General features: G+C 37.6%; 1 protein-coding gene across 8 annotated transcripts in view; it reads left to right on the top strand.

Annotated features, from left to right (window-relative positions):
- PREPL (prolyl endopeptidase like) overlaps positions 1 to 13,078 on the top strand; it is a 19,081-nt gene continuing 6,003 nt past the window's right edge. Inside the window, exons 1-10 of one of the 8 annotated variants that reach the window (XM_072927505.1) lie at positions 1 to 155; positions 680 to 922; positions 2,319 to 2,519; positions 3,014 to 3,080; positions 3,712 to 3,915; positions 5,937 to 6,060; positions 8,362 to 8,578; positions 9,149 to 9,334; positions 10,703 to 10,906; positions 11,645 to 11,820. In XM_072927505.1, the coding sequence (XP_072783606.1) occupies positions 704 to 922; positions 2,319 to 2,519; positions 3,014 to 3,080; positions 3,712 to 3,915; positions 5,937 to 6,060; positions 8,362 to 8,578; positions 9,149 to 9,334; positions 10,703 to 10,906; positions 11,645 to 11,820 (1,598 nt within the window). In that variant the 5' untranslated portion in view covers positions 1 to 155; positions 680 to 703. Of the gene's footprint in view, positions 156 to 288; positions 923 to 2,318; positions 2,520 to 3,013; positions 3,081 to 3,711; positions 3,916 to 5,936; positions 6,061 to 8,361; positions 8,579 to 9,148; positions 9,335 to 10,702; positions 10,907 to 11,644; positions 11,821 to 13,078 lie in introns of those variants that run through there. The other 7 variants (XM_072927502.1, XM_041715402.2, XM_041715404.2 and 4 more) reach the window with 7 other exon arrangements.

Below are 13,078 nucleotides of genomic sequence, written 5' to 3' on the forward strand. Positions count from 1 at the left end.
GCGGCGCTCGGGCGGCGCGGCTGCTGAAGCGCCCTGCCGCCATCTTAGTTACGGGCAGCGCCCCCGGAGCGCTGCCGCCCGCCCGGAGCTGGTCCCGGGCGCGCCGGCCCGGAGGGAGCGGGAGCGGGAGGAGCGGCGGCAGCGCCGCGGGTACGGCGAGTCCTTGGCGGGCCGTGGGCGGGCGGGCGGACGGACGGACAGCGGCGGCGGGGAGCGGGGCCGCGCCGGGTCCGGCCGCACTCGTGGGGCCCGTCCCCTGCAGTGCTCCTGCGAACGGGGTCCAGCTCCTGCTGCCCAGGGAGCCTCGGGAGACAGCCTGGGTTTGGTGTTCGATGCTGGGGAACTGAGGCGGGGACGACTCCTCCAGACTTTCCCGGTGTTCTGGCCTTCAGCGTTTGGACGTGCGCTGTTGCAGCTCCCCTTCTCCTCAGTTTCACTGGAGTTAAACTTTTGGCCGCCCGGAATGTTCAGGTTAAAATGTGGCTGCCACTTGTTAACAAACAAAGTGTTACTTATTTTCTTCTCGTTTGATTTACATAGTGAATCGGTCCCATTCCTTTGAAAGAGGAAGTTTACACTATGTCTGTTTCTTCTGTGTGTATGTATATTTACGCCTGCAGTTTACGTTCTGTATATTTCACACGCACAGTGTGAATGATCGGCAGTTTGGGATTTTCAGAAACTCCAGGCTGGCTGTCACGAAATGAAGGTTAGCATGTGCTGCGCTGGACTGCGGAATCTTCTCCAAGGGCTGACCTTCAGTGCCAAGTACTACTCAAAGCATAACCCTCCTCAAAGAGTGTGTCCTTACAGTAAAATTGGACCAAAAAAGTGCCACATCCTGGGCTGTTCAAAAAGTACATGCACCCACAGGACCGCACCACCTGGAAGCATTCTGCCATGCAGATTCTTTTCCTGCAAGGTATGCTGTTAAATATAGATTTAATACCAGCAACCACCTTGGCACATCTGCTAAGGGATCTTAACAGATACTTTTCACATGTTGAAGAAACATATTTTTCCCAGAGAATTTGAAGCAGAGAAATAAAGTCCAGGATATCAGTTACGTTCAAGGGCATGTGCCATTGTTCAGCTTTCCTGTGCTGTTTTGACATAAAGATGCATTTTGGTTGATTTTCCCGCTATTGTAATTTTGAAAAAATTGGTATCTTCCAGACTTAGGTAAAGTGTCAGGAGAAAACTGCAGGGAGAGATCAGCTAGTGTAGTCACTCACTCGCTGTAGAACTTCTCTAAGAGCCTTCACAATTTCTTTGCCTTGTGCCAGGTGACAGGAAGGATTGGTCTGAACCAGTGACAGACACTCAGCTCTCAGCAATCATGTGCTTTATTTTCCTAGGCAGTTTGGTAACTGGAGCAGATGGTTTCCCTTCAGTCTATTTGAAACATTCACATTTTGGTTCTCATGTGTTTCTGAAGACAAACTAGGAACAAACCAACATTCCTTAATGGAATGCAAGGACAGGATATAAATCACAGGCTGCTTTTTAAGCTTAGACACATTCAAATCATACACTGAATGTTATAAAATGCTACTTTGTGTGATCTGTGCAGTATTATGTAGTGAAATATAAGTTGTGAAGCTTACTACTTGATCAAGTGGGATTTCACAGCATGCAAGAGGAAGTAGGATTTGGTTATAGCAGTTTTAACACACTTTAAACATTTTTTACACTAGAAGACAGCTTTGTTGGCAGTGAGGTAGCAGTAATCTCACATTTCATGGAAAACTAGATCCTTTAACTTATTCCTGATAAAATTGTTGCAGAACCCATATCAGTTCACTTTATTCTGCACCTTATGAACATTTATATCAACACTTCTGAAGAGGTGGAGCAAGAACCTGAATGAGCTGCTAGGACTCCAAGGTACAGGGACAGAGGTGTGGGCACTGTTGTCTGGGAAAGGAAATGAGAAATCACTCTAAAGACAGCACATTATGAAAGAAAGCTGTGAAGAAGGAAAAATAATAGAATTCCATAAAAGGTAAAACCTAGTTCTAGAACAGGAACAAACATACTTACTAATAATCAATTAAGAGCATGCATCCATAATACCCTAAATTTTGAAGAGAAGACCTCAATGTGTCAAGTAAAGCACATTTGACAGTGCCTCCCAAAAGACCAGAAAGAGTTAAAATAAAACAGATACCAGCTGCAGTTTTTGTTTTTATTGGCATGTACTTTTGTAATAACACAAAGGTGGTTTTGGGCCTGTGGCTCAGGGGATATCACCTCAATGTGTTCAGATTGCTATGCAGTGTGCTGGCTTGTAGCCATTTTTGTCTTTCCTTACTTAGCAGGAAGGAACAAAAGTCCCTTCCAAAAGGAAGCAAAATACATCCATAGTAACTTCAGACCTTTTTCACAAGAACCTTCTGAAATCAGAGCAAAAAAACTGGAATAACATTTCACCAACATACAAAGCAATGACAAAAAGAATCAAAGAAAAACTGGAAGAATTACACAACATGTATACACTCAATTCAAGAAGCCCAAGGGTAAGTGGCAAACAATAAAAACATTTCCCATTACTGATTACAAATAAAAGACAGTGAAGTTGTTCTTGCTATAAAATGCTGGTTTACTAAATTTTTTTTACAGTAGAAGTGTTGAATATTTTAATAATTGTGCATAGTAACAGTTTGTGTTTAGAACAGCTTATACTTGTTATGACAGTGAATTTACCTTAACTTCTCCATTGGCAAAAGCAAGTAAAGGTAAAATAATCATCTGACTTTTGGATAAAGATTACAAAACATTGTAAGTTGCAAGAGCAGTTGCAGGTGATCTTAGCCTTCTGTGAAATTTAGAACAGATAGAGGTAGCTTAAGTACCCTAACTGAAAAAACCTTTCTGATGTGTGCAGTTCCTTCTTCAGTACAGAATATATGTTCTGCCATTTGTTACATTTCTGCACAGGAAAATTACTGTATATAGGGATTCAAAGGAAATAGTATGCTGAACTTGAAATATTTTTGTTTGTATTGAACAGATGAGGTTTGGAGAGAATGTGTACTTCGAAGAGAATGGCTGCATATTTCTTGCAAAGGCAGATGATGGTAAGGGATTTCCCTTCCTAATATGGTAAGATTCTTTAAAAAGGTATACATGTATCACTTAGTGTTCTTTTCTTGCATTAATGCTTAACTTGTCTGTTTCTTAACTGAAAATGCTTTTATACAATTCTGTACTAGAGTAATAATTTTAGAATCCTGAATCTGAAAAAGTGAGGTAAATAGAGAATAGTATATATTGATACTAAGGCAAGTTGCTGGAGAGGAAAGAGAGAAGACGCTTGCAGAGCCCTAAGTTAACATTTTGAAGAAAGGAAAAGAATATCCATGCTTTTCATTTCTGAGGGCGTTGAAAGAATTTCTACTTTTATTTATTAAAAACTGAACTTTAGCTGTCTGAGCTTTAAAATTCAATATGGTTAGTGGAAGCCAATATCTACACTTTTGGAATATTTTTACTACAGGCCTTTTTTCCTTGGAACTGTAATTTTTTGTTTATTTTTATGAAGTGCATTTACAAATATCTTGCAAGACAGGTATTTGTTGTTGATAAATTCCAGTAGAATGTTTGTGAATATTGGAGACAGATTTTAAATACTGACATTAGGAATCACCATTCATTTTGACAGTGTCTAAATTACAGGAGTTTTTGCTATCTCTTTTTCCTATGTAATAGGTGAAGGAAATGCTAAGATTTTATTCAGTGTTGAAGATCTTGGCTTTTCTGATGCCTTTATTCAACGGATCAGAATTTCACCAGATCAGAGATACATGGCCATCAGCTTAAAAAGTGAAAATTCTGAAGAGGCAACCTGCATTGTTATGAAACTTGGTAATCTTCCTGTTGTGGAAAAAGTAATTCCAAGTGCATTTAGCTTTGGTAAGTCATTTATAAATATCCTGTGGATCACACAAGCTTTCAACACAACTTTTTTTTTCATTTAAAGACAATATTTATTTTTTTCAAGTTAAGGCACATTTAATCCTTATAGATGTTGAATTTTTTCTTATGGTTTCTTTAATGCTGCACCATTACAGGCTGTCAGATATGGATGAACAGGACTGCTTCCTTGGATACAACTTTTCCTTCATTGTAAAAGCATGTATGCACATTACAACAGTCATAATTTTTCCATTGAATCCAACATGCTATGTTCAAAATATAGTTTGATGTGACTGTCATATAAAGATCTTTTTGAGGGATGTTCTACTTGGTAAACCCTTGCAGCTACAACTGAAGTCGCTGGTAGCTGTAGACAATTAGCTTTGCTTGAAAAGTGTGGCAGTACTATCTACTAGTGATAGTAGTATTGGCTGGAATTTCAACTGGAATCCAGAATGTGGGTCACACTTCAGAGCCCAGTGAAGTCAGCCAGGCCTTGAATCAATTCTTTCATATTTCAGAATAGATTACAGAGCTTTACATTGCTGTTAAAAGAAGCAGAGGTAAATGGAAGTGAATTTTATTGTCTGTGAAAGAATATAGCAAAAAGAGTATAACAGTATATATACAGTGTTCCACATCTTGTACTTTGGATTATATTGCTAGATGTCATCAAGTATATCTAGTGCAGTAAGCAATTTGCCTGGGCAGAGCAAAAAGAAAAAAAAACCTCTATGTAAAATGTTCTATTTCCTTGCTGAAAAAATGAGGAGTAGCAAAACTTTAGTGTTGTGTTTCCCCACTGAAGATTATAACACCTGTTGAAAAATAAACATGGATATTTGCCAATGACATTTTACAACATCCTTGATTTGAACATCTATCTAGGTTGATCCAGAAGAATCAGTACAGTTAAGAGACCAACATCCTGTTGCTTAAATAGGTGTGACAGATAATAAGAGTACAAAAGATGACTGTCAGAATGGTAAATTCTGTAAAGGTAAGTCAGGTGTGAGTGAGTACAGCAGTAGTGTCAGGAAGCACAGGGGTGCCTCAATCATGAGCAAAAGAATTAGGTCTTGGAACCACTTGCAAAGTTTATGGGCTTGTATTGAGTGCTATAAAATAGCAGGGAGACAGACAAAAGTTCCTGAAACTTTACACCTTGATTTTGCTATAGGCTAGGCTATAGAAAAACTTGGATTTTCCCTCTAAAGGCTTGTCTTCATAGTGAATCCTCAGCCACTTGAGCACTTTGGAGCCACACTGCTGTTCAGAAAGCAAAGTGTGTTATTACAAACTCCTCAGAGTTTGTACTGAAAATCAGTATTTATGCATAAGACACATACAGCAGCTTTTAAAAGCACATGTGTTAAACATCATTCTGTTGGCTGTAGGAGCAGCAGAGATGGCAGGAATGTGGCTGGATCAGTCATAATAATTTCAGAATAACAAGGTTCCTGTATTTATACCTTTCTATGTTGGTGAACACATACACAAGCAGAGAAAACTGGAGAATTTTTATCTCAGCAGTACCCATGGGGCACATGCATCATCTCTTTTCTCTAAATGGTTTGTGTGCAGTCACATGCAGCAGTGCAGAGCTTATGATGTCTTTATTATCTTGCTGACTCCGTGTATTTTTCTCTGCTGTTTTAAACAGCCACATCTCCTATTTTCCTGTTACCTCCAGAACCCACACAGGGTCAACAGCTTCCTATTACTGGGCCCTGGAACATTGACCTCTGCTTTTTTTTTTTTTGGTTGTTTTTTTGCTTTTTTCCCCCAATGCATTATGAGATTCTCGTTCTCGGGTATTCAGAGAAAACATGGGAAAACCTTTTGGCTCTTACCTCAGTCCCCACAGGATGCAAAAGTGTTGTCCTCAGTTCCATGCCATCTGCGACCCACCTTTTTCAGCACTGGGTCCAGTGTCCGTGGAAGTCCCATCTTCTCTCAGTAATATCAGAAATATCATCTGCTCTCTGAATTTGATACACATTTGTCTTTTTTTCCAGAATGGGCTGCAAATGATGTTCTGTATTACACAACTCAGAAGAACCTTAAATGCCAGAATGTATTCATGACTACTTTCACTTACCAGAAACATACTAAGTTAGTTTATACAGAACAAGATGCAAGGTAATACATATCTAAAATATAACAAGTCCTTTACATATTTCAGAGTATTTTATATGTAAAATATAAGTGGTTTGGAAAAAAAGGTGTTCCATATCATATTTCAAATAGTAAACTGCATTGTTGTGTTCTGCTGTCAGTAGTCCCTTATACAGCCTCAGAATGTGCTCTGTTCTCCTTTTGATATGTGATCAACAGAGATTTGACTTTCCTCTCTTACCTCATGAGTTCAGCTGAGTTTATAAATGTCAAGGTCACTCTCAGGTCAGGGTGTCCTTTAATGAATGTTTGACAGTTTCATACAGGGTAAATCAGACCGTGGATTTCATTTTGTTTTCCCTGCTATTGATGTCTGATACATCTTTAAAAAAAAAATACATAAGTTCAGGCTAATCCTTGCTCTGGGTAATGGATGAGCAAAATCATTACAACATTCCAAGAGACAGAACTATTGTTGACTGAATACCCTCTCAATAACCTTTCTTTAAGCAGTGGTTTAGGAAGACAAGAAGGCTCTTTGCTAAATTGAGCTCAGAACTAGCTTTTCAGCCTTGTAGCACATGGCATATTTATACAGCATTGCATAAATATTTGTGATTATTCTTAATTCAAGTTACATATTCAGTAAAGAAATGCCAATTATACTTTCATTGGAAAAAGAAAAACAAACAAAACAATTTGCAATGGAGATGGAATAAATAAGATCTTTTTTTCCAGTTGCATTTGATGCATCGTTTTGGAAAATCAGGTTGCACTGACCTGGCACTTCCCCACAGGGAAACTGCTGGCATCATTCTGAAGGTCACAGTCATTACAGTAGATCTACTAGAAACTTACTCTAAAGGTTCATGTGCTATTGCAGCTCATAGCTGAACTCCTTCATCGGAGATGGCAAGACATTCTTTTGTATTGCCATTGAGCAGTTCTGTTCTGCATCTCACCTGCTCTTCTAGTTGAAATCAAATATTTTTTTAGAAGCTGAAAATTTCTTGACTTTTTGTTTAAAAGAAGCTACCAACATAAAAAAAAATTGTAATATCAAGGTCATAATCCTTGGGGAGAAGTGTAATATGCATTTCAGCTCAACCCTCTTAGAGGCAGGATCAGCAGAGCTGAATTCTTGGAATCTCTACTGAATGCAGTGCCATATTCTTGCCAAAATCATGCGTATTACACAGGCAGGAGGCTGATTTTTCTTGCAGACTTTAACTCCCCCTCTGTGCCTGTTCTAAAGATGTCAAGAGGGTGCTATTAGAAAAAACAATAAAAAACAATAAAAAAAAGCCTTGAGATCCTCCACCTGCAAATAATTAAAGGCACTGAAAATACTATCTAAAGCATCCTTTCCTTCACCAGTCAAATACTCTGAATCTTAGAGAGATCATCATTGCAGTCATGTATCTGCAGTGATATATCTGTGTGATGCAGATTATGGTATTCAACCCTACATTTTCTTGATGGAATCTGGATCTTTGTGTTGTACAGTTTTGCTTTTAGAGACATCTAAGTCTTAAGGGTTCAAAATGGCAGATAGACTGTCCTGATCCATGATGTGACATTCCAGTTAATTCAGATGACTCACAGAAATTTGAATCTGAATTTCAGCCTGAACTTCTCTACTATTTGCATCTAGCCACTGGTTATCATTCTGCTTTCTGTTTCTAGATTTTAGAGGGATTTAAATCCAGTTAGTAGTTCCTAGTTTCTTAGTTCCAAAACCAGTGCCTAGTTTCCAGCATTATCACTACAACACTGTCCATCTTGCCTCCTATAGGCCTCTGTGCTTTTTTTCTTTTTAAATAGTACTTTTTGTTTTATTTGCTTCAGACAATTAGGTCAGTAGCACATAGACATTTTACCAATTAATTTTTAATAGCTCTTACTTTTGTTATTGCTGTTCCCACAAGATGACATTTATTATTTTAACTATCGACTACTACTTTTTTTTTAATAGGGTACAAGCTCAATAAAAAGTTCTACATTTTGCCTGAATTTTAAAGCCTGTATGCATAAATGAGCTTCCAGTCTAGATCAATGATGCAAAAATATGGATTTAGTTGGGCAACAGCTAAATTGCTTTCCTTGCAGATTTCAGGTTTCACACACAAGATTGAAGGGTTTTAAATCCCAGGGTAAATGCATCAGAAGTCGGTATGGGAGCTAAATAGCCTGAAATTTCTCCAGTCTGCTTACAGAAATGTTGTTTCTTACCTTGCAGATGGATGCCCATGATTCTGAAACAACTGATGTATTTTAAAATAGTGATTAATTTTAAGCTTTTTTTTTTTTTTTGATTCCTTACAGATTCTTTGTAGACCTTTATTGCACAAAAGACAGGCGTTTTCTTACTATCAACAGCAACAGCAAGACAACCTCAGAAGTTTGGCTGGTTGACTGCAGGCATCCCTTTGAGTCACCTGCTCTTGTACAAGCACGAACCACAGGGGTCATTTACCACATCGAGCACAGAAAGGACCAGTTGTACATTCTTACTGCATATGGAGAACCTGCAGAATATAAGGCAATTTTGACTGATAATTACATTCATAGGAATAATTTAGATGCCTATTGCAGGTCATATAGAAATAGTAAAGTTGGCTTTTAATTCTGTTCATCACAGCTTACATATAAAAGAGAGAGAGCTGCATGGATTAAAAAGACTGATAGTGCTGCATGGACTCTCACCTGTAGGAGGCCTGTTTGATCCTAACTCCTTTGACAGCATCAAGAAATGACTATGCTTCAACAGTAATTTCCCCTATATCAAACCTTAAGTTGGTGATCTCAATTTGTGTAATCGAACCCACCTACAGTTGTGCTGGCCATACTGAAAGCACTTATTGTATTGCAGTCTTCTATAGAGTAATCTTTGAGACTTGGTCTTCTCCAAATGTTACTGCACAGTTTTTCCATTTTGCCTATGTAAAGGGAATGTAAAAATCTCCAGTTTTAGACAGGTAAATGCCCCAAATACAAATAAGTAATATTTATCAAGGAAAATGTATGACATCACCTATAAGTCTGTACCTCTCATCTGTAACTCTTACTACATTTTAGTAATACAAGGTTGTTTGTTTGTTTTTTTTTATAGTTGATGAAGGCACCAATAGGTTCCAGTGGCAAGGAGAACTGGCAGTTAGTTTATGCACTGGAAAAGAAAACCAAGCTAGTAGACTTTGAGATGTTCAGTGATGACTGTATTATGTTCCTGAAGAACGCTGCTCATCTTTACTTAAATGTGATTTCTTTTGTTTCATACTCAGTTCAGTCAATAAAGGTACGTTTTAGCTTGGTTTAAATGGCATAATATTTTTCCAGCTTTTTTTTTTTTTTTTTTTTTTTTTTTTTTTGGCATAGCATAATGAAAGCAAAGATAAATTCCAAAAGTAAAAGCAGTTTGGAAACTATTAATGCTGGCAATTTCATCATTATGACTAATTGTGTTACCTGTGGCTGTTTGTCAGGATTTGATGTGGTGGCTTATTGCAGCATGTAGAAAGTTAAAGCACAGCTATCCTGTGAGCCAGTTCTTTCTTCAAGGGATTACAGTCAAGCTCTTCACAATACAGCTGATTTCTAATGTAAAACAGAACTTAGTTCCCTAAATGCTCTACTTAGTGTTACTGAGCCTTTTTTTGCCTACACTCATCGGTGTAAACAAGGCCCCTACCACAGGAAATAGATTTAATAGTCAGAAAACAAGTATGGACACTGTGCCATAATAAAAGTGACTTAAGCCAAATCCAATTTCTGAAGACCATTGAGGTGAAATATTTAGTTGATTTGTTTTCCTGAAAAATCCAGTCTGAACAACTCACAAGTTTATTGCAACAAGCTGCCAATGCTGCACTCTATAAAACTGCTACAGGAAAAGGTTTTCAACAAAGTACACTGTATGGTCTCCAAAATCTTCAGTTTTTTAAAATGGCCATAGTGTATTTATTCAGAAAGGGCCTGCAGTTACTCAGGAGAACTTGGACCTCTGCTGCCTTTTCAGAAGCCTCTAGCAGCCTAACCCAAGTAAGTAATGGTCTGGCAGAAGGTTTGGCTATGTCCCTGCTGCTCTCAAAGAATGAATCTTGATTTCTTTCATTCTTAGCAGAATTAAAAACCTTAAATATAATAACAGTAAGTATCTGAGGGTGAATGTGCCAGGAAAAGGTTTTGTTCTTCACAATGGCTGGCACTAGGAACAAAGTTAAGAGGCAGGGGTTTTCAGTGGCTTAGCATTACTGAGCTAACTCACAGTAAAAGCATAATAGCTGACATGGACTTGGCTGTATAGCGTGTTGAAGTAGAACTGGAAATGCAAGGAAAAATAGGATCTAAGAAATAAAACTAATGCAGAATAATTTCAAATGTTTTCTTTTAGAAAGTCTGCACTAATACCCATTTTAAACTGAATTTGAATTTATTTTTTGTTTTTATTTCATTGTCCAACTATATCAAATGGCCTCAGGTAAAAAGTTCACCAGTCTTTCATTTCTTTACTGCTTTATTACTGGATTTAAATTAAATACAGATTGTGCTACATACAAACTAAGATAATTAGTTAATATCCAAAGTCTTTTACTCTGAAAGACATATTAAGCAAAATTTGCAGAAGCTGTGTAAGGGTCTCACTTGAAATACCATGTTTTTTCAGCTACCTACGTGGGCCTGTGAATTTGAATTGGAATCTCATCCTGAACATACCACCAGCACCTGCTATTTTCAGCTCTCCTCCCCAGTACACCCCCCTAAGTGTTTTGCATATTCATTTAAAGAAAATAATCTCATTGAACAAGCTGTGCAAGAGGTACCAATTATTACAAATTGTCACACTACACGTTTACTAGCTAAAAGCAAGGTAAGATTTTTCAGTCTTTTTCCCAATCCTTTTATTCTTTCCTTCCTCCCCACCCATTTAAAGAAAGTGCATTTGGCAGGGAACAGAGATTAAAAATGTAAAGAGCAGTTGGTGCTATAGTTATTAAACAGTGGGTGTTTTCTTCAGTGCTATAGAGAAGAACAAGAAAGAGTCGTGATTTTTTTTTTTTCCATTAACCTGGGTATTCCACAGGAGATAACAGCACACGATGAGTCAAGAAGCTTAGTATAACTGAGAATTGCTAGTTGATGTAATGGTATTGTACTCCACATGATAAATGAAAAAGGTGCCAGCTGTTGAAAAGAGCACCCCACAACCAGCTGCACAGTGCAGATCAAGAAAAGAAAGTTTTAACAGCCTGAGTTTAAAAATTTGGAGATGTTAATAAAGAGTTTGTACTGTGGTAAGTGGTAAACTCTATTGTTAATAACATATATTCTTGGAGTTAAAGGGGAAGGAAGACTTGGGTGCTTTGGTAGTTTAAAAACTCCTCAGGTGTTGCACTTAAATGAATTTATACTCTGCATCTGAAAGCCCACACAGCAGAGGTTCAGTCTCAGGCTTTATTTTTCAAGAGTGCTTTGTACACTCTAAGTGAAAAAAAATTACTATAATCAAAAAAACACATTTTAAAATAAATAATTGAAGTTTTCATTGCCATGTGTCATTGAGATTTCTGCAATGTCCCTTATTGTAAAACTACTCCTTCTTTTCCAGGATGAAACTTTGGTGCCAATTACAGTTTTTCATAATAAGAATTCTAAAGAACTACACAGGAGACCACTTCTAGTTCATGTATATGGAGCTTATGGCATAGATTTGAACATGAGCTTTAAAGAAGAGAAGCTGATGTTAATTGAAGAGGGTTGGATATTAGCATATTGCCATGTTAGGTAAATCAAATATAAAATGGAAATAATATTATATTTTGCAGGATACATAGATACTTGTTCATGTACAACTGAAGATGCACCAAAATAATTTTTTCTGTGTACTTATACATAATTATTTATCTCTTCTTAGATCTTTTTATTTTAGTAGTTTTCAAATATACCTCAGGGGAAAAAAAACACAAGAGCACACCACATTTTAGGTTTCTTAAATCTACATGATGGCTGTAACTTTTAATCTTTTCAAGTCTCATTACTTGTCTGATTTTTGCTCAAGAAAAAATTTGGTTAGATGCTCAAATTGCCATGGCATGTTATCTGCCTCTCCTGAGAGCATTGTGTGCTAATGCCCAGTCTGTATCTTCTGAAAGCCATTTACATTCTACAGCAACAACTAAGCATTTAACCTGCAACCCTTGTTCTTTTATTGGCTAAATCATCTGTCTCCAGTTTAGCTACAAATCTACCAGTTTTATAAAACTGCAATGTACAACAGGCTTCAAATTTTTCTCAGTAGCTAAGGAAGACAACAAAAGAATCACTTTAGGGAGGAGAGGGAAGGGGAGGAATGAGTAATTGTTGGAAATACCAGTCCCAAAACAAATTCAGCAAATATATTCAGTCTGCTGCACTCAGTGGCAAGCATTGTGCTGTTCGTCCTCACACCCCACTAAGAATCTTAAGATGCAGGTCAGTCCAACATGAAGATGAATTTGTCATCCAAAGATGGCAGGCTAATCAAATAATCTATTTTAAACCTGAAACTTGAAGAGGAAGCTTCAGGTGGTTGAAAATCAAAATTGTGGTTGCACAGAAAGAAGTATAAGTTATTTTTATAATTCTGTACTACAAAATGTAAGATTTCAAATAGCATTTGAAATTCACAAATTGGGGGGGGGGGGGGAGAAGGGGGAACCCAAACCCAACTTTCTAATAGTCTCAGAGTTTAAGCTAAGCAGAAGACAAATCCTGAGAGTCTGGTGTGGAGTTCAGAAATACTATTCTACTGTTTTTAATAATACTGTTAGTAATGGAAGTATTGGAAATGTTTTCAATATTTTCATAGTTTCCTGTATAAAAAGATAACATTATCTGAATTTGTATTGCCTACAATAATTCCTAGTGTTGCTTTTCCTATGGATTCCAGGACACAAGCACATGTGCCCTTCTACTGATAGTATTTTCACCAATCATGAATGGATTTATTTTGCCTTCGTGTTGTCTCTTTTAGTCATAAAGAAGGATAAAGGCAAAAGTAGAG

Source organism: Taeniopygia guttata, chromosome 3 (genome assembly GCF_048771995.1).
Source record: "Taeniopygia guttata chromosome 3, bTaeGut7.mat, whole genome shotgun sequence".
Classification (NCBI taxonomy): Eukaryota; Metazoa; Chordata; class Aves; order Passeriformes; family Estrildidae; genus Taeniopygia; species Taeniopygia guttata.